This window comes from Trachurus japonicus, chromosome 17 (genome assembly GCF_045865225.1).
Source record: "Trachurus japonicus isolate A0001 chromosome 17, Traja_1.0".
NCBI lineage: Eukaryota > Metazoa > Chordata > Actinopteri > Carangiformes > Carangidae > Trachurus > Trachurus japonicus.
In genome coordinates this window covers 3,246,779-3,268,970 of record NC_140923.1, presented here as the reverse complement: position 1 = coordinate 3,268,970, position 22,192 = coordinate 3,246,779, and the positions used below count along the sequence as shown (strand labels likewise).

General features: G+C 40.6%; 1 protein-coding gene across 20 annotated transcripts in view; it reads left to right on the top strand.

The window, feature by feature from the left end:
• dlg1b (discs large MAGUK scaffold protein 1b) overlaps positions 1 to 22,192 on the top strand; it is a 133,462-nt gene that overhangs the window by 90,010 nt on the left and 21,260 nt on the right. For 9 of the 20 annotated variants that reach the window (XM_085805294.1, XM_085805299.1, XM_085805295.1 and 6 more), the window contains 12 exons: positions 2,130 to 2,264; positions 4,390 to 4,443; positions 5,070 to 5,120; positions 6,583 to 6,707; positions 8,594 to 8,763; positions 9,755 to 9,891; positions 11,148 to 11,292; positions 14,300 to 14,438; positions 18,231 to 18,387; positions 19,574 to 19,676; positions 20,742 to 20,856; positions 20,960 to 21,136. In XM_085805294.1, coding sequence (XP_085661420.1) covers positions 2,130 to 2,264; positions 4,390 to 4,443; positions 5,070 to 5,120; positions 6,583 to 6,707; positions 8,594 to 8,763; positions 9,755 to 9,891; positions 11,148 to 11,292; positions 14,300 to 14,438; positions 18,231 to 18,387; positions 19,574 to 19,676; positions 20,742 to 20,856; positions 20,960 to 21,136 — 1,508 coding nt within the window. The remainder of the gene's footprint in view (positions 1 to 2,129; positions 2,265 to 4,389; positions 4,444 to 5,069; positions 5,121 to 6,582; positions 6,708 to 8,593; positions 8,764 to 9,754; positions 9,892 to 11,147; positions 11,293 to 14,299; positions 14,439 to 18,230; positions 18,388 to 19,573; positions 19,677 to 20,741; positions 20,857 to 20,959; positions 21,137 to 22,192) is intronic. The other 11 variants (XM_085805300.1, XM_085805314.1, XM_085805307.1 and 8 more) reach the window with 2 other exon arrangements.

Genomic DNA, 22,192 nt, shown 5'->3' with positions numbered 1-22,192 from the left:
TTGTTGCTCAGTGTGGGTGTCATTGATTGTTACCGTGGTAACAGTGGTGTTAGATTTGACATGAGGCGGTGAGTGACATCACAGCGACCTCTGATGGTTAAACATGGTTAAAAACTCACCGTGTTTCTGTTAAAAGTTCAAACATCTGGAAAAACTATGAAACTACGCAACACACAGTTTAAAAATACTTGATAAAAATGATGTAATTTCTCTCATTATAACATGGAAAATTAAGTTTACTGATCTTGTACTCTTAAGTTTGTTCGATTGTGCGCTATTTTTTTTATTTTGTTGTAATGAGAAACGTAACTTTATACATTTCTCATTTCTGTGCTTCATCCTTTTAGTGTTGTGTTTTGTGCTGAGTATCATTTTGTAAAGTAAAAGGTTGTAGATGTACATAAGCTTAGCTTCTACCTACAGTACATCAGCCTCTATACCAAAATAAAACTCATCATTCATTCATTCATTCATTCACATACAAACAAACTGTTGGGCTTCACTGCTGCAAATAATATATGTACTATGATACTAATATATTATTTGTATCATTATTATATGATATATATAATAGGAACATATTGAATGTTGGAAATAAAGATTTGCGATCGCAACTGGGTCTGTTTTGGATCAGAATTTTTAATTTCAACAAAACGAACAAGGAAACAAACTGTAAAAAAAAAAAATCTTTCTTTTTTTAGAAACTCAGGTCACTTCCTGTTGTTTTGTTTACTCAAGAGTTGTACAATGCAAAAACTCAAAATCTTTCCAAGAATATTTGTCTTATTTCTTGTCAAAATGTCTCATTTCTATTCAAAACTAAACTCTTTACACTTAAAATAAGACTCATCACCTACAAATTAACTTGTTTTTAGATCATTTTCACTTGTTTCAAACTAATTTTCACTTGAAATAAGTAGAAAAATTGAAAGCATGTTTTTGTGCTTATAATAAGAAAGAAAAACTTGCTCCACTATCAGATTTTTCTACTTATTTCAAGTGAAAATCTGCTTGAAAGAACTAAAAAGTGTCTAAAAACAAGCTACTTTTTAATGTGATGAGTCTTATTTTAAGTAGAATGAGATTAGTTTTGACTAGAAATAAGACAAATATTCTTGGTAAGATTTCGAGTTTTTGTAGTATAGAAGAGAAAGTGTGAACGTATGAACGGTTGTACAAGGTCACACTGACCTTCACCTTTGACCTTTGACCTCTGAGCGATGACATCATCGTTAAACTCTCTCTGCTCCCAGACTGAAACATAAATATCTGCTGCTGCTGCTTTTCAATAATCACAAAAAGAGACGTCACCCCCCTCCCACACACACACACACACACCGCTGGGCCCAGAGTGTGTGTGTGTGGCGAGGGACGGAGGATTTAAAGGGATAGTTCACCCAAAATTCAAATTTCACTCATTATCTACTCACCCTCATGTCGGACTAAGGGCTGTGAGAATTTTCAGAGTCCTCTGTTCCTTCTCTGAGTTACGGGGGGTCCATATAATGGTTGTCAATGGATACCAACTGTCTTCGTGACAAAAAGACACACCAAAAAACATCCAAATACCTCCATGCTGCTCGTCTGTAATGTCCGTCTTGTATTGAAGCCCCGACATGAGAAATTGTTCTGAAAAAAATGAAATAAGTCTATATTTTAAGCTTGTTTGTAGCGGAAGCTCCCAGTGTCTCAGTTCACTGCTCTTCCTGTGACCGGCGGAACAATTTCTCATGTTGGGATGTTTTTTGGTGTGTCTTTTTGTTACGAAGAAAGTTGGTATCCATTGACAACCATTATATGGACAAATAGTGCTGCACAGAGCCCCCCGTAACTTAGAGAAGCCATGGAGGACTCTGAAACTTCTCCCAGCCCTTATATTAGTCCACATGAGGGGGAGGAGATAATGAGTGAAATTTGAATTTTTGGGTGAACTATCCCTTTAACACACACACACACACACACACACACACACACACACACACACACACACACTGGCTTTAATCTTCTTAGAGCGGCAGATGGGCGGAGTCAGGTAGTCTTGTCACTCACCACCACCACCACTGTTCATCTGTGCTGCTCTGTGTCTGTCTGTGTGTCTGACCTTTGACCCCCACCATGCTATCGTTCAGCAGGCCGAGGCCACGCCCACTTCTCCCATAATCCCCGTGATCCCAATCTCGCCCATCCCGGCCGAGACCATCACCACCACCACCACCACCACCACCACCCCTCCTCCTCCTTCTCCTCCTCCTCCGACGTCACAGGTTCTTTTGTTTTCCTTTATTTTCCTCTTCCTCTTCCTCTTCCTCTTCCTCGCCATCGCCGCCGCCGCCGCCACCGTGCACTGTTGTCACTATAGTCCGGTCATTTTATGGAAAAAGGGTTGAACAAATTGCAACAGAAGCAAACTCAACTGATTTTGTATCCTCAACATGTCCTGAGTGAGGGAAAAAAAGCCCCGAAGAATCCCATTAGGGGAAAGTTTAGAAAAAGACCCAAACATATCCCATTCATTAATAATTTTTCTCATGTGAATAGGGTAAAATTTTTAACCTCTAGATATCTCCATGAAAATTACTGAGTTGATTACTTACATTAAGATAAACAAAAAATGTATTACAAGTTTTTTGAAATTCTTTGTTAACATGAGCAGATTTGCATAAATTTGCATAAATTGCACCATTTTGACGGCACATGTGTAGGCTATACATAAAGGTGCTGTGGTGGTACCAGCTTGAAAATTGGAATGAGTCGACTCCATCGGTCAACCGATAAGAAATCACTTTAAATTTCAAGATGACTGCAATTTTTCAAGATAGCCACAGCCTTTATGTAGTATACATGTGCCGTCAAAACGGTGGCATTTAGACCAACCTTTAGATATCTCCATGAAAATTACTGAGTTGATTACTTACATTAAGACAAACAAAAAATGTATTACAAGTTTTTTGAAATTCTTTGTTCACATGAGTAAATTTGCATAAATTTGCATAAATTCCACCGTTTTGACGGCACATGTATATTATAAAGGCTGTGGCTGTCTTGAAAAATTACAGTCATCTTGAAAGTGATTTCTTATCGGTTGACCGATGGAGTCGACTCATTCCAATTTTCATGCCGGTACCACCACAGCACCTTTATGTATAGCCTACACATGTGCCGTCAAAACGGTGGAATTTATGCAAATTTATGCAAATTTGCTCATGTTAACAAAGAATTTCAAAAAACTTGTAATACATTTTTTGTTTGTCTTAATGTAAGTAATCAACTCAGTAATTTTCATGGAGATATCTAGAGGTTAAAAATTTGACCCTATTCACATGAGAAAAATGTTAATAGGCGTATAAATGGGCTATATTTGGGTGTTTTTCATGAGTTGAGTTTGCTTCTGTTGCAATTTGTTCAACATTGACCCCCTTTTTTTGGCCTAAAATTACTGGACTACTAGTGTGTGTGTGTGTGTGTGTGTGTGTGTGTGTGTGTGTGTGTGTGTGTGTGTGTGTGTGTGTGTGTGTGTGTGTGTGTGTGTGTGTCCAGCTGTGGCTGTGATGCAGCAGCAGATTAGAGATGCTCTCAGTGGGACGAACGCCACGCTTAGTTCCCCCCATTTGACTTTTCAGAGCAGAGCCCATCTGGCTCCGCTCCGCCGCCGCAGCCGGGTGGGAAGTGAGCCGCGGCCGGGCGGCGAGCGGGCGAGCGGGCGGGCGAGCGAGGCAGACAAGGACAGAGAGAGAGAGAGAGGTTGATTCTGAGGGTAGTAGTAGTAGTAGTAGAAGAAGATGCTCAGCGACATCATGTCGTCGTCGCTGCATCGTTGTCGTCGTCGTCGTTGTCGCTAAGCTGCTCAAATCCAGACGCTTCCTGTCCTCAGGCGGCATGAGGAGAGTGAGTCTGTGTGTATGAGTGTGTGAGAGAGTGTGTGTGTGTGTGTGTGTGTGTGTGTGTGCTCTTGTACATGCTACGTTGTGAGGACCGGAACGAGTTTTTAACCAACAGACTGAGGACATTTTTGGGAAGTGAGGACATTTTGGCCGGTCCTCACTTTTTCCAAGGGCTGTTTGAGGGTTAAGACGTTATTAGGTTATTAGGTTATAATTAGGTTTAAATTAGGTCTAGAATAATGGTTAAGTTTAGGTTATAATTAGGTTTAAATTAGGTTTAGAGTAATGGTTAAGTTTAGGTTATAATTAGGTTTAAATTAGGTCTAGAGTAATGGTTAAGTTTAGGCATTTGTTTTGGATGGTTAAGGTTAGGGTACGGGGCTAGAGAATACATTATGTCAATGACCTGTCCTCACAAAGATATATTTACAAGGATCTGTGTGTGTGTGTATTAGTGTGTGTGTGTGTGTGACGTCCTCTCTGACTCTGACCTGTCCTCTGTCTCCAGGCCAACCCGCCGCCCGTGGTCGTCAACACCGACAGCATCGACACGCCGCCATACGTGAGTCCACGCTCTTATTTTGAAGGTCCAAAGTTTGTTTTTTACCTGGCGACACTCAGTAACCGTGCACTGCAAAAACTCAAGTATCTTACCAAGAATATTTGTCTTATTTCTAGTCAGAATGTCTCATTTCTAGTCAAAACAAATCTCATTCTACTTAAAATAAGACACATCACATTAAAAAGTAGCTTGTTTTTAGACACTTTTTACTTCTTTCAAGCAGATTTACACTTGAAATAATCTGATAGTGGAGCAAGTTTTTCTTGCTTGGTTTCATTGGCAGATTTTTCTACTTATTTCAAGTGAAAATTTGTTTGAAACAAGTGAAAATGATCTAAAAACAAGTTAATTTTTAGGTGATGAGTCTTATTTTAAGTGGAAAGAGTTTAGTTTTGACTAGAAATGAGACATTTGGACAAGAAATAAGACAAATATTCTTGGAAAGATTTAGAGTTTTTGCAGTGTGGTGACGAATGTGTGTGTGTGTGTGTGTGCGTGTGAGACGACTCTAGACTTACCGTTACCATGGCAACGCAACTGAAGGTGAAAACCTGTTGATTTATTAACGTGACCTCTGTCTGTGTGTGTGTGTGTGTGTGTGTGTGTGTGTGTGTGTGTGTGTGCAGGTGAACGGGACGGAGGCCGACTATGAGTACGAGGAGATCACGCTGGAGAGGGTAAAACAACACAATCTGCTGCTTTATTCAAATGAAACTTTATTGACAGTGAACAGTGAACAGTGCTCCGATACAAACGTGACGTCAACAGAGAGTTGAAACAGCAGCGTCCTGACTTAATTGATCTGTGTTTAATTGATGATTGATAATTAAGGCGAGACACTAACAGGCAAAAACACGTTGTTTTTTCATGCACTGATCAATTTTGAGATTTTGGGCTATTTTTTTTTCAGAAAAGTTGAAAGAAACGGTAGAAAATCCACATTAAGGTTTTTATTTTACTTCATTTCATCTTTTTTCGTCCGTAGATTTCTCTTAAATTCACTAAAAGTTAGTCTGACCCATGTCATGTCAGGTGTCATTGTAAAGCTCTCTCTCCTGAACAATGATGTCATTTCCTATGTATCCACAACCAATCATAAAAGTAGGATTGACAATAACAATCTATGTAATGTTACAGTCCAAGTCTTTAAAGGCCGTTTTCTCAGAAAGAGTTTTTCAGACTCTGAGCTAGAAATCTCCACTTCAGCAGCACTAACAGACACCAAACCTTCCAGTTTGATCCCTTTCTATATTCTGAAGGTTTGTACAGAGGGGATTGTTGATATATCATTCACAGCCTCGTTTATACAACATTTTATTACTAAAAACATGGAGACATTAGATGTTGTTTTTGGGGCTGGTGACAGTATTTTCTCATTTACAGAGTGATAAAAAGAGATATCCAAAATCCTCCTCTGTAGAAACTAAAGACTCTAATGTGTCAACAAAATAAAACAAGAATTTTGAAAGTAGCTTTATCCATTGTTCAGATTTCTATATGCAAATTAGCGCATATTTAATTAGATATTGCCTCATTTACATATTTAAACATAAGAAAACGCACCATATTATACATAGGCTACATACATTAGGGCTGGGACGATATGCTTTTCTCCCGATTTGATTCTTCTACGATTTTTTGGATGGCGATTCGATTTAAAATTGTGATTCTACGATATTGCCGATTCTCTATGATTTTTAGTCTTTAGCATTTTTAACATTTATCTGCACACAAATACTGTAGGAGCCTATAAATTAACATACTCCATTATAAAGTGAACTTAAACCCTTTTCAAAACCTGTGCTCTCTGTATGTAAAAAAGCGAACAAATGCACATTGCACAATATTTTAATTTATTAATTTAAAAATTTCAAAAAAATATATATATAAAAAAAAATCGATTTTTGAAAAAAAAAATCGATTTAAAAATCGTCAAAAAAGATATTGCGATATTTATGTGAATCGATTTTTTCTCCCACCCCTAACAAACATAGAGGTGACGTCATCATCAGTTTAATTATGTCATGATGTTTGTTCAGATGCTTCCTGCTCATATTGATGATGATGATGATGATTATTATTATGATGATTAGTGTTATTATTGATGATTGATCAGCTGACCATGTCTCCGGTTTCCAGGGCAACTCGGGCCTCGGCTTCAGCATCGCCGGCGGCACGGACAACCCGCACATCGGAGAAGACCCCAGCATCTTCATCACCAAAGTCATCCCGGGAGGGGCGGCCGCGCAGGACGGACGGCTCAGGTGGAGACACACACACACACACACACACACACACAGGGCCGTATAGGGGAGAAAGGTGATGATAACTCTAGGGGCCCAGCGCCCAGTGGGGCCCATAAAAAACCCCAGTAGTCTAATCTTTGTATGACTGATTTATTCTGCGTAAGACCCTGACTAATACTCATAGTACACTGTAAAAACTCTACATCTTTCCAAGAATATTTGTCTTATTTCTTGTCCAAATGTCTCATTTCTAGTCAAAACTAATCTCTTTCCACTTAAAATAAGACTCATCACCTAAAAATTAACTTGTTTTTAGATCATTTTCACTTAAATTCACAATAAATAGAAAAATCTGCCAGTGAAAGCAAGTGTTTTGTGCTTGTAATAAGGAAGAAAAACTTGCTCCACTATCAGATCAGAGTGAAAATCTGCTCGAAAGAAGTAAAAAGTGTCTAAAAACAAGCTACTTTTAATATGATGAGTCTTATTTTAAGTAGAATGAGATTTGTTTTGACTAGAAATTACATTTTGACTAGAAATAAGACAAATATTCTTGCTAAGATACTTGAGTTTTTGCAGTGTAATGCTGCATTAGCATCAAAACAAAGAAGGCTAAATAAAAAACCATAATACATACGTAGTCTAAGAAAAAAAAAAGGAAAAGTTAGGGGGAGGGGCCCACTTTAGTATTCTTTAAGGGGGCCCAGAATTCATAGCAACGGCCCTGCACACACACACACACACACACTCTCTGGTGTCTCTTTACCCAGAACCCCCTGCTGCGTCCCGCTGCCTTTCACTGCTTCATTCATAATAAACGAGGCGGAGTCGGACTCACCTGATCCAGGTGATGATGATGATGTCGCCTCTGAAGTGGCTCCGGTGTCTCTGACTGTCTGACACACACACACACACACTCTGATGTGTCGTCTAGATCACCACAGACCCCCATTGGACCAAATTTATAAGTAAACACCAAAAATACACAAATATTTGTTCTGAGACTGAAGAATGTTACTTTTTTATACATTTAAATTAGGGCCAATGGCGTGAATTTTTGGAAATATTGTAGAGAAATTTCTGGAAAAAAGTGGTCCAATTTCTCCAAAAACATTTAAACATTTCTAGGAGGAAGTGGTAAAAATTATCCAAAAGAAAGTGAAAATAAAATAAAGTAAAAATTTTCTCGAAAAAAGGTGGTAAAATTTCTCGTAAAAAATGTTCAAAATAAAAATTAAAAAGTAAAAATTTTCTAGAAAAAAGTGGTAAAATTTCTAAAACAAAAAAGTTTTTTAAAAATCTAGAAAAAGTGGTAAAATTTAAAAAAAATTCTAGAAAAAAGGGGTAAAATTTCTCGTAAAAAATGTTCAAAATAAAAAAGTAAAAATTTTCTAGAAAAAAGGGGTAAAATTTCTAAAACAAAAAAAGTTAAAAAAAAAAAAAAAAAAATCTAAAAAAAGGGGTAAAGTTTCAAGAAAAAATCAGGGACCCCCTCAAATCTCTCAAGGACCCCACGTTGAGAACCACTGCAGTAGGCCAACGTAAAAATACTAAAGTACAAAAATATAGAAATGAGAAGTGCACAACTCAGCCACAGCATCATTTCTCATCCTGAACTAGCTACAGTATATGTGCCCTCACATCATTGGACACAAGTGTGATCAGTTTTGAGTTGTTGTGTTCAACCGGTGAAACTCGTGCTTTAGTTGTGTGTGACTTTTGCCACCTGTGCTCAGCATCATGCAACACAGGTGCATCACAATGAAAATGTGATGGTAAGTTGTGTCTAAACAGGTGAAAAGTGCAACAGAGTTTAGTGTTTTAGCAATTGAGAAAAACTGTAAAACGCATGCTGCTCACATTGTGTTTTATATTTATTGTGTGTGCTGCTGCGTGCGTGTCAGGGTGAACGACGTGATCCTGCGGGTGAACGAGGTGGACGTGCGGGACGTGACCCACAGCCGGGCGGTGGAGGCGCTGAAGGAGGCGGGCTCTCTGGTCAGACTCTACGTGCGCCGGAGGAAACCGCTGTCGGAGAAGGTCATGGAGATCAAACTGGTCAAAGGACCCAAAGGTAACCACGACGACCACACCTGCTGCCCTGCACCTGGCAATCATCCTGTTACCGTAGAAACTAGGGCTGGGACGATACGCTTTTCTCCCGATTCGATTCTTCTACGATTTTTTTTTTGATTTTATTTAAATTGCGATTCTACGATATTGCAGATTTTCTCGATTTTTAGTCTGCATTCTTAAAGGAATAGTTCAACATTTTGTCAAATTGGCCCATTGCCATAATCCCTATAGTCATAGCAGTAGGTTTGTTACCTTTAATTGTTGGTGCAAGCTGTTTTTAGAACGGCGGAGCAGAGCCGTGAGCTGCTCAGAGCTATGCTACGGAGGCTCATTATGGGATTTCTTGGTTTCCCTCATCAAACTCATCAAATACACAATGCAACAACTCCACAACGCTCTGGTGGACAAGTTGTGAGCTGCACATTCACCACGCTATGAGATAATAACACAACGTTACCACACAGAGTTGTTTTAGAGGTAAATACAGAGACTGATGATGAAAAACTGTCCCTGAAGGCAACGCGCATCAGCAGTTTTGCATGTATTTCCCTCTAAAACAACTCTGTGTGGTAACGTTGTGTTATTATCTCATAGCGTGGTGAATGTGGCGTCTGTGAAAAGTCACTGCGGTAACGCAGTGAGGAGGAATGGAGCGTTACACTGATGCTGCATTCACCTGCAGTCGGGCAGACAGCCGTCGGTGAACAAACCAGATGTCATTTTAGTCACAGAAGTCCAGAGAAAGCCGGTAACGTTACGTGCAGCGGCTGTCGTCCGTCTGCCGTCTGCCCAATTTTAGGTGAATGCAGCATGAAAAATACGATTGAGTTGCTTGTGATATACAACCACAACGCTAGATGGAGGAATTCCTACACAATGTAGCTTTAATATTAATTGATTTTTTTCCCACCCCTATGCACTACTGTACTACTTTACTACTGACCCTGACCCCCCACCCCCTCCCTCTCTGTTCTGGTTCTGGTCTGCAGGTCTGGGCTTCAGCATAGCGGGGGGCGTGGGCAACCAGCACATCCCAGGAGACAACAGCATCTACGTCACCAAGATCATCGAGGGAGGAGCTGCACACAAAGATGGCCGACTGCAGATCGGAGACAAACTGCTGGCTGTGAGTTATCCTACTGACTTCTACTTCTTCTGTTTCTGTCTCATGTTGTTGTGTTAGCACAAGAAGAAGTCATAAACAGAATAAACAGGAAGTGAAGACGTAGAGTTGTTGCTGTCAGTTCCCGATCCGTACCCGGAACAAGATCCGTTCCAGACGCTTCTGCGCATGGCTTTTTACGGCATTAGCTTCAAAGCTATGCTAACTGCTAGCTTAGCAATAGAGCAACTAAAAGTCCGCCGTAGCGCTGTTTAAACATCACTTTATTAATTTTAAATGTTTTTTTAATGCGAGAAAGTCACAATTTAGAGTCCTGATCTGTGGTCAGTTTATCCAACTGACGTCTGTTTGGAAGTTTGCTCCGAGGTTTTGGGAGAAGAGCAGAGCTACCGAGAGCAGCCACCGGGAGAAGAAAGGAGCAGATTAATTGATGGTCTCATTGATTAGTTTGTGTAAATGAAAAGTGAAGCTTCACACTGCAAAAACTCAAAATCTTACCAAGAATATTTGTCTTATTTCTAGTCAAAATGTCTCATTCTACTTAAAATAAGACTCATCACATTAAAAAGCAGCTTGTTTTTAGACACTTTTAACTTCTTTCAAGCAGATTTTCACTTGAAATAAGTAGAAAAATCTGATAGAGGATCAAGTTTTTCTTTCTTCTTACAAGCACAAAAAACTTGCTTTCACTGGCAGATTTTTCTACTTATCTCAGGTGAAAATTTGTTTGAAACAAATGAAAATTATCTAAAAACAAGTTCATTTTTAGGTGATAAGTCTTATTTTAAGTGGAAAGAGATTAGTTTTGACTAGAAGATTTTGAGTTTTTGCAGTGCAGGTGTGTGCTGGTCAGAGGAGCAGTGCTGACTTGCTGCTGTCTGTATGTGCAGAAATCACCACATTTACATTAATAAATAAACGTTTTGTACAATTAACTGATCGGTCTGTATCACATTTAATTTAATCAGAAATAGAACAGAGGGGAATTCGTTGCGACGTGCTTGTGTTTTTCCTCAAAGACCGTCTCTGTTTTCATGCATATCCACGGTGCCGTAAACTGAAAGAAGGGGGAAGTGCGCATGCGCAGAAGCGTCTGGAACGGATTTTGTTCGGGCACTGACAAGCACAAGAAGTCATAAACAGTATAAAAGTGTATAAAAATGATAAAGCTGTATAAGAGAACACAGTGAGAGGAGTCCAGATGTTTTTACCTGTCGCCTCCTGGTCTCCGTGGTGACGCGTGGCTGTGATGTCACCAGGTGAACAGTGCTTGCCTGGAGGAGGTGAGCCACGAACACGCCGTCACTGCCTTGAAAAACACTCCAGACGTGGTCTACTTGAAAGTGGCTAAACCCAACAGTGTCTTCATGAACGACAGCTTCGCCCCGCCAGACCTCACCAACTGTGAGTCCCACACACACACACACACCTGAAACACACACACCTGAAACACACCTGAAACACACACACACACACCTGAGTAGGGTTGCAAAATTCCGGGGATTTTCAAAGTTGGAAACTTTCCATGGGAATTAACGGGACTATATGGGAATGAATGGGAATAAATCTGAAATTTACAAAATTCAAGGTTGCCCTTAACAGGAAACTTAAATACAGTTGGGGAAAATAGATTGTAGCATAATCTTGGATAAAACAACCAGATGTAATGCAAGTACTTGAATATCTATGTTATTCCTCATTATACAACAAGTAGTTCCGACCGAGCAATCTGATTGGTCAATAAGACATTTAGAACGTGCTCAAATCAGCATTACAGCACGGCTGACTCATCACTGAAAATATTACTTCGCCATGTCATGTTGTTTACACATCTCCATGGCAACATGGACTTTTCCCCCTTTTATTTTAAAAAACGTCATTTATTACTCGTGAAAATAAATCACAAACTACACTAACCTCCTGTAGGTTGTTCCTGACAGCTGCCAAAGTCACATAGAACAATTATGTTGTTGTTGAGTAATCGTTTGTCTTTCTCTATCAGCTGTGTCGGCGACACGGCGCTATATCTTCATTTACATGCAGAGTTTGCGGTTGTAGAAGCTACATCTGTGAAAGGAAAAAAACGGCATCTTTGTCATAACTTGTGCGAGTTTGTGCGGTGTTGATTTAGTTCAGGAAAGTCCGAGACCGCGTTAAAACATGAACGTCAGCTCAGAGTTCACTCATCTGGGACTAGAAAATCATTTCTGTTGCTAGGTCGTTACTAAGGTTCGGACTATTTGCTGTAGAGGTGAACTAGGTTCCATTACACATAGGAGTCTACTGACGTGACTGATTGTGTTTCAGTTATTAGTCAGACCCCATTTGTTTCCATGGAAACGGGAAGCACACTCGCAAAAAACTTTAAATTTTGAGAGCAAAACGTCCATCAACATGAATATTTATTTAATTATACGCTCTATTTTGTTGGTAATTGTTGTATAATCGCAATATTGCTTAAATCACATGCACATTCTGGAGGCCACACTGTTGGGGGTCATTTTACTTTTTGATTGGGGGAGGGGGGGGGGGTGGGGGTGAGTAATATTTTACTCAACATTCATGTTTTTGTGGTTTTTCAGTAAAAGCATTGGTTGTACATACAAGAATTAAAACTTGATAAAAATTCTACTCACAAATAAATCTGTTGAAATGTCATGTTTTTTTAATTGTATTATTTTGCATGGATGTCTGTTTATGACAAAACTAAATATTTACATGATACAGTTTGTTTAAATTACCCCCAATTTCCAGTTAATTCCCATAAATTCCCATAATTCCCATGGAAAGTTTCCAATTTGCCAGCTTAATTTCCCATGGAAAGTTTCTGGAAATTTACCGGAAATGTACTGGAAATTTTCCGCCCCTTTGCAACCCTACACCTGAGCCTGAGAGAAAACAACAGAGGAACTGAGATGGTTTTTAGATCTTCTCATGGATCAGCCCTTCAAAATAAAACAGGAAACACGTGAGGAGCTTCTTCCTGAAAGAAACTACATCACTGACTCTGGATCTGTTTCCATTAACTTTAATGTGAACACACTGAGCAGGAGAAACTCTTGATGAACCGCTTTTATTTTGAAAAACTCTAGGCTGGTGCTTTATTTTGAAAACCAGACGCTGTACAGGAGAGGATGATGTTGTTATCTGCTATAATGTTAACTGTTAGGTTGTTTATTATCGTCACCGACTCACCGTGAAGTCGACACTATGGCGACATCCACAGTCGACGGCGCCGCTGCTGTCCCATGATGCTTTGCTGCAGAGCCTCTCTCTTTCTTCTGATTGGCCGACAGAGCAGATTTCAGAATAAAACACTCAGAGAAACCAAATCCTGCAAAGCTGTTGTTGTAGTTGTTGGATGGATGATGTCGTCCAGGTGGTGAGGTGAGGGGGCGGGGCTTAGTTGTGACATCACAGAGTCACAGGAAGTCCTGACGGCTGGTTTTAAAGGGATAGTTCAACATTTTGTCAAATAGTCCCATTGCCATAACCCCTATAGTCATAGCAGTAGGTTCGTTACCTTTAATTGTCGGTGCAAGCTGTTTTTAGAACGGCGGAGCAGAGCCGTGAGCTGCTCAGAGCTACGCTACGGAGGCTCATTATGGGATTTCTTGGTTTCCCTCATCAAACTCATCAAATACACAATCCAACAACTCCACAACGCTCTGGTGGACAAGTTGTGAGCTGCACATTCACCACGCTATGAGATAATAACACAACGTTACCACACAGAGTTGTTTTAGAGGGAAATACAGAGACTGTTGATGAAAAACTGTCCCTGAAGGCAACGTGCATCAGCGGTTTTGCATGAATTTCCCTCTAAAACAACTCTGTGTGGTAACGTTGTGTTATTATCTCATAGCGTGGTGAATGTGCAGCTCACAACTTGTCCACCAGAGCGTTGTGGAGTTGTTGGATTGTGTATTTGATGAGTTTGATGAGGGAAACCAAGAAATCCCATAATGAGCCTCCGTAGCGTAGCTCTGAGCAGCTCACGGCTCCGCTCCACCGTTCTAAAAACAGCTTGCACCGACAATTAAAGGTAACAAACCTACTGCTATGACTATAGGGATTATGGCAATGGGCCAATTTGCCAAAATGTTGAACTAACCCTTTAAAGGCTCAGTCCGCTGGATAAACACTTCCTGTTGTGTCTGTATCTGTTTACATGCGTCACACAGAGAGAGAGAGAGCGTGTTCAGGGTTTAGTTTTACACCCCGCCCCCTCTCTCTGAGCTCGTCCAATCAGACGACAGCAGCAGGACGGGAGACAGACAGGTGAGTGTGAGTGTGTGTGAGCAGGTGAACGCTCAGACGGAGAAGAACGAGTGTGTGACGGTTTGTTTCATCTTCTTCATGGACTTCTAACGTGTGTGTGTGTGTGTGTGTGTGTGTGTGTGTGTTGCAGCGTACTCCCAGCAGCACATGGAGAACCATATCAGCCCCCCCCCCAACTTCCTCGGTGGTCAGACCCTCCCCCCGCCGGCGTCGTCCGGTCGCTACTCCCCGACGCCGAAGAGCATGCTGGGAGACGATGACGTCACCCGGTGAGGACGCTGATGATGTCATCAAACCTGTTGTTAAACTGGTTTATAGTATATTATTATTATTATTATTATTAAAGGGACAACCAGGAGTTTCTATTTGGTTATAAAAAAGTCTCACGTTAATGTGGATGAATCTACGTTACCACTTGTTAATGGGCCCATTTTAGATAAATATATATATTTGGTTTTGTCTCTATGGTTATTTTGTTATTATTAGTGGTGGTGGAGATGCTGGGCGAGCCGTATGTCAAACCATTTTAACATCTAACAGCCAGACTGGATGTGTGTTGTAGATCTCTGTAATTCAGTTTTGCCTCTTGTCAAAAAGAACATTTCAGATCCACAACTACGTTCTTCCTTCACTGTAACCATTCATGTGTATGGGGTTTGTCATTACAGATATCTACAGTTCAGCTGCAGATATCCACTATGTGAATTACAGATATCTGGAACTGAATTACCACTAGTACTAATTCCAGTTTGAGATATCTACAACTTGATTCTGACTCGTCATAATTCCAGTTCTAGATATCTTTAATTCACCTCAATTAAATACAGTATATCTACATGTCCCTTTTCAGATATCTGTAATTAAGTTTTGACCAGTCAAAATGACGTTGTAGATATCTGTAACTGGAATTAGTACTAGTGGTAATTCAGTTACAGATATCTGTAATTCACATAATGGATATCTGCAGCTGAATTGTAGATATCTGTAATGACAAACCCCATACACATGAATGGTTACAGTGAAGGAAGAACGTAGTTGTGGATCTGAAATGTTCTTTTTGACAAGAGGCAAAACTGAATTACAGATATCTTGAATAAAAAATCCAACTATTCAAAATGTAGTTAGGACCAGTCAGAAAGACGTTGTTGATATCTACAATGTTAGTTCTGGAGAGTCAAACTTAGCTTTTAAATGTTAAAATGGCTTGTTGCCATACGAGCCGACCAGCGTTTCTTTACTTTCGGTTTCGTGGCGAGTCATGAGAATAACGCCGCCGAATCTCCGTTTATGGTGGGAACTACGACGGTATGTGATCGTCTTCCAACCTCTGACTTTAATTCCTGATGAATGAAAACATGAGTCTGTCTTGAGCCGGTCAAAGAATTTCACGGTGCGGAGGCTCATAAATGTAGTGTGGAAACACTTCGCTTTTCCAAAACTCCTCGTTGTCCCTTTAAACTTTTTTTTTAACAGTACAGTAATAATGCTTCAGCTTAACATACAGTATTTTATGTAAACTAGTCGCTCCAAGGAGTTGTGAAGGGTTAAAAATAAAATAAAGTGAACAAAAATTCAAAATATTCACCTTTTGAAACTGAAACACATTATCATGAATAGAACAAAGACAGAATAAGCAAAGAAAAACTTAATAAAGTCATTTGTAGAATTGAACATCTCACAATAACTCCAGAGTTAGTTAATTAGAGCAGCAGACACACAGATCAGTGGAGCAGAAACATTAAAAACACACAAGTTAACAAAGAGGAAACAAAAGAGGATGTTCAGATATAAGTTACAGGCTGAAACTCTGCTTGGTTGGTTTAGTTTGTACTTTTACATCCTGAGCTTTAGTCTCTTTTTAAACTCTATGATGTAATTGTGTCGATGCAGAGCCACAATTTCACTCCTAATTAATTAAATGTAAAATATATGGAAAACAAACACACAGACATTTGTAAAAATATAAGAAAAAACCCCTGTGAAGTAACTGGTTTTATTAGTCAGCTGTTTGTGTAACGTTGAGGTGAAGCTACAGAAACAGCTGCTGCCCCCTGCTGGCCCGGCTCTGCTCACACACTCACAGCAGCTGGTTACCATGGAGCCAGATGTTCAGATTAGAATCAAACCAAATAAAATGGTATTTCACTCAGTTTCACAGGGCTGGAATATTCAAAAAATAAAATCATATCATATAACTGGTTCGGTCTTTCTGCTCCGTGTCGATGTGACGTTTCTTCACTTCAGATGCTTGAATGAATGAAAGAGTCAGACAGACGGTCTCCATGGAAACCCACCTTCACTTCAGTTTGTTCTTATGACATCAGAGTTATTTTCATTTTACACCTGAGACACCTTTCAGATAAAATCCTGTTCCTTCTGGCTGCACCGAAGGACTTTTATTTTGAAGGAGCATCTAGTAAGAGGAGTTAAAGGGATAGTAGCATTTTTTTTAAAGTGTGGTTGTATGATCTACAAATAGCCCCTAAGTACTTTAATTGCAGTAGAAGACTCTCTGCACTCCTCCCGTTAGCAACGCCAGCCCATAATAGCCCTGCCCAGAGATTTACAACATACATTGTTGTGAACAGACCCAAAGAAACGGCCTATTTTCACGGCCTAAAAGAGGTTTTACCTGAAAAAAAAATACACAGTTCCATTGTTCACTATAATATAATTTTTTCCAGCCCTTCAAAGTGCAGGAAAAACACAGTTTTTATTTGGACTTAACCAACTGCTGATCGCAGCGTAAATCCCTCAACAGTCCTAATTTAATTTAATTTAATTTAATTTAACCTAACCACCCCCATCTTCCCTATACACGTCAAAATCTGCTGTTTAAACTTTCTTTTAAACTCACTTAGACTTTTACTGTTTCTGATGTTTTCGGCCAAACTGTTCCACATAGTTACTCCACAAACTGAGACACACATAGATTTAAAGGATAATTTCCGTTTTTTACAACCTGGACCTTAGTTCTAGCATAAAATAAGATCATTTTACTCACCCAGACAACTTTGGTGTCATTTGGAGTCGTTTTGACGAAATTAGCCCCAGTGGAGCGGCGCGTATAACCGTATAATGCGAGAACACGGGGCAGCGCAATGCAGCCTGTAAATAACACATTATCCGCCACAAAACTCGTTCATTTCACCAATATTTTGTTATGATACACTAGTGCTATTCCCCTCTGAGTCCGGGGTTAGCTGTTATCAACATGCTGCGCCTGTAGGTTGACCTACTGACCTCTGACCTGGATGATGTCATCTCCGACCGCTGCCCGGCGCGGCTAACTTGCTAGCGCTAATGCTACGGTTCGTTTCTGCGTGTTTCCGACTTGTCAGAACAAAATGAGCAGCTGGATGAAGTTCAGCTTCCACAGGCTTCCTCTCCTCAACCTGGACTCACTAAAGCTCCGGCTAGTTGAGATAAAAATGGACCCGAATGCCGAAGCAGAATGATTATTATCAGAATGAGCCGGGCAGCGCTCAGAGATGACATCATCCAGGTCAGAGGTCAGTAGGTCAACCTACAGACCCCGGATGTTGATAACAGCTAACCAGGACTCAGAGGGGAATAGCACTAGCCTATCAGAACTAAATATTGGTGAAATGAACGAGTTTTGCGGTGGATAATGTGTTATTTAGAGGCTGCATTGCGCTGCCCCGTGTTCTCGCATTATACGGATACGCGCCGCTCCACTGGGGCTAATTTTGTCAAAACGACTCCAAATGACACCAAAGTTATCTGGGTGAGTAAAATGATCTTATTTTATGCTAGAAATAAGGTCCAGGTTGTAAAAAACGGAAATTATCCTTTAAGATTTATTGTTGGAAGCCACTCGGTCTGGAGGAGACGATGTTTTCTGTTTCCTTGAATGACGTCTGCTTCATATCTGACCATCATAGATGTAACTGTGTTCAGCCGCCCAGGCGCTTTGTATCTGACCGACTCCTAATGTCAACTCAACTGGCAGTGTTTATGTCCCTTATGCAAGAACCCTTGTACTTTTTTTTATTATGTGGGCATAAATAAATATTTCAAATGGTCTGTGGTCTCCTCAGGGAGCCCAGGAAGGTGGTCCTGCACCGAGGAGCCACGGGTCTGGGCTTCAACATCGTGGGCGGAGAAGACGGAGAGGGAATCTTCATCTCCTTCATCCTGGCTGGAGGCCCCGCGGATCTCTGTGGAGAGCTGAGGAAGGGGGACCGGCTGGTGTCGGTGCGTAGTGCACACACACACACACAAACACACACACACACACACACACACACACACACACAACAAGCCCAGTGCCAGGATTCTTTATATGTAGCGCAATAGGAAGCATCAAGACCACTGTCTCCAGATCAAATCATGTAATGTTGTAGTTATTTTTAGTTATTCTGCCCTTTAACGGATTGTAACTACTTCTACATTATTCTACTTTTACTCTTCAGATATTGTTTCATCTATATTAGTAATGGTTCAAAAATGTTTTCAAACTGTTTTAAATAAATCTGAGTGCACTTTAACCTTTCAATTCATTCATACTATTCTTCACTAATTCAAGTAATTACCACTCATTTCATACATCCTCCGTCTTTCATCTTCTACTTTTACTCTTCAGATATTGTTTCATCTACATTAGTAATGGTTCAAAAATGTTTTCAAACTGTCAGTTTTAAGTAAATCTGAGTCGACTTCAGACTTTCAATTTCTTCATACTGATCTTCAACAATTCAAGTTATTTCAAACCATTTCATACTCTTCATATATTGTTTCATCTCTTCAAGATTTCTTCAGCAGTTTCTAAACTTAATTCAGCATAGTTTCAACAATTTATTCAGCTCATTCAGCTTCCGGCTTTCAGCATTCACCCGTATTTCCTTCAGGAAATGCATTTTCTAGTTATGATTATTATGATCATTATTCTGATTTAGTCTGCTGTTCCTCTCTCTTCAGCCTGGTGTTTGGCTGCACTTGTATAAAAACAGTTCAACATCTGAGCGCCGACCAGCTGAGCCAGAGCTGTGTGTGTGTGTCTTTTATGACATCAGCAAGAAAAGAAAACATCTAACTTTATTCAGTAAACTATTAAAACAAAGACGTGTGAGGACCGTCTGACGCAGAGCTCCTGTACGCGGGAATTTTCCGCATTACAAGTGTTAGATTTTGCAGGAATTGGTTAAATTATGCGCGTTAACTTACCCACAATCCCACAGTGCAGCTCCGGCCCCTTGTATCTCCACCAGTGACGGTAAACAAAACTTAAACTGAGAGGGAAAAGAATAAAAACACTGAGCCTTGTCTCTGATGACGGTGATGATGATGATGATGATGATGATGATGATGATGATGATGATGATGATGATGATGATGATGATGATGATGATGTCACTGATGGGTCGTGTCGTGTTGCGTTCAGGTGAACGGGGTCGACCTCAGAAACGCCACGCACGAACAGGCCGCGGCCGCCCTGAAGAACGCCGGCCAGACGGTGACCATCATCGCCCACTACAGGCCGGAGGGTGAGACACAGCTGGACACAGCTGGACACGTTGTTGTAGCGCCGCATGATGTAATAACGACGCATTTTGTAATAAAATTCTTGAACGCAACATGTAAGTTATTACATAATGAACCAGTTTATTACATTTTCTACATGGGAAAACAAAGTGCAACAACCACATTTTGTTATAATTTGGTTAGGGCTGTCAATCGATTAAAAAAAATAATCAATTAATCGCACAATTTTCTGTAATTAATCATGATTAATTTATCAACGAATAATCTGCATTTGTCCACTTAAGATTTGAGCTTATAACGAATATTTAAATTCATGTATCATCATCAAATTATTGTAGAATAAACACAAAGAAAGTGTATTTAAATTCAAATACTTTTTTAATGGCTTTCTTTAAACCTTAAACACAGTTTGATACCACACAGAGTTGTTTTAGAGGGAAATACAGAGACTGATGATGAAAAACTGTCCCTGAAGGCAACGACCATCAGCGGTTTTGCATGAATTTCCCTCTACAACAACTCTGTCTGGTAACGTTGTGTTATTATCTCATAGCGTGGTGAATGTGCAGCTCACAACTTGTCCACCAGAGCGTTGTGGAGTTGTTGGATTGTGTATTTGATGAGTTTGACGGAGGGAAACCAAAGAAATCCCATAATGAGCCTCCGTAGCGTAGCTCTGAGCAGCTCACGGCTCTGCTCCGCCGTTCTAAAAATAGCTTGCACCGACAATTAAAGGTAATGAACCTACTGCTATGACTATAGGGATTATGGCAATGGGCCAATTTGCCAAAAATGTTGAACTATCCCTTTAAAAAAAAGTGCAACACTCGCATTTTTTAACAATTTGGTGCCTTATGTAACAACTTATTACAAAATGCGACAAAGTTTATCACATATTGCGTTCAAGAATTTTATTACATAACGCGGCACATGACATCACGTGTTACATCACACAGTGACATCACGTGTGTGTGTGTGTGTCTGTGTGTGTCTGTGTGTGTCTGTGTGTGTCTGTGTGTGTCTGTGTGTGTCTGTGTGTGTGTGTGTGTGTGTGTGTGTGTGTTCAGAGTACAGCCGGTTCGAGGCGAAGATCCACGACCTTCGGGAGCAGATGATGAACAGCAGCATCAGCTCGGGGTCGGGGTCGCTACGCACCAGTCAGAAGAGGTCGCTGTACGTCAGGTGAGACGGCGCCGTTGCCTGGAGACCTTCAAAATAAGAGCACGGAGGAGAATCTGCAAATGTAACTCTGTGTCTGTGTGTGTGTGTGTGTGTGTGTGTGCAGAGCGCTGTTCGACTACGATAAGACCAGAGACTCCGGTCTGCCCAGTCAGGGCCTCAACTTCAAGTTCGGCGACATCCTGCACGTGGTCAACGCCTCCGACGACGAGTGGTGGCAGGCCAGACAGCTGACGGCTCAGGGAGAGGTGGAGGAGGTGGGGGTCATCCCCAGCAAGAGACGGTAACACACACACACACACACACACACACACACACACACACACACAGCAACATACAGTCACTCGTCCTTCTGTTTCACACTCAGACTTCCATCATAAAGAGTTTATTTTCTTAAAGCCCCTGTACAGACTTGTCATTTAGTGTTGATTTTGGCGGCCCCCTGTGGAATGAAGACTGAGAGGGAAACAAACTGGGTTTCCATCCAAATGTATCAAATTTAAGAGCGGATTTTGTGAAAATGCGCAAAAAGCAAATGCGAATTTATGACCGTTTCCATTCATTAGTGTTTTGCGATTATTGGGAGAGGAGGAGTGCGCCGTGAGATTACGTCATAAGAGAGCGTGAATGTATCCATGACAACAGTTGACACTCAGCTGACACTCAACATCATGGACAATTTACGTACTTTCCAGACTATAGACGCACCTGTATAAGCCGCACCAGCTACATTTAAAAGAAAATACTGTACATATAGGCCGCACTTGAATATAAGCTGCAGGTTTTCATGTTGTAACATGAGATATTTACACAGAAAGACGGTAGGGAACTGTCCAAGTCCGCTCGCTTTTCCGCTGTTTAGTAACGCTCCTCTCGCCCATGGTGATCTGTTTACGTACGAAGCCGGTGAAAAATCAATAAATGTAGCGGTGGATAACGTTACATATACGATGTTACGACGTGTGTGTTTGTGTAGTCTTTACCGTCATAAACAAAACATTACGGGTTATGGAGCGCGTTTTGTGTTGCGGTGTGGAGAGATGAGAGCTGGGAGACCGGGGCGTCACTGGGTGAAGTCCAGCAGCTTCACCCACAAACTCTGCCTCAATTCACATAATCTGTTTCCATCACAAAAAGTCACATTTTCCTTTATTCGATACGCTGACAAATCCACCCCCCCCCCCCAAAGCGTAAAAACTTTTATGCGCATTTACTGCCTTTTTTCGAATTTCTGGCGTTTCCATTCAAGTATTTATTCGCAATTTTTGAAAATGCGAATAAAAAAAGGTGGATGGAAACACAACTACTGTTAGCCTACCTCAGAGCAACTGGTTAACTC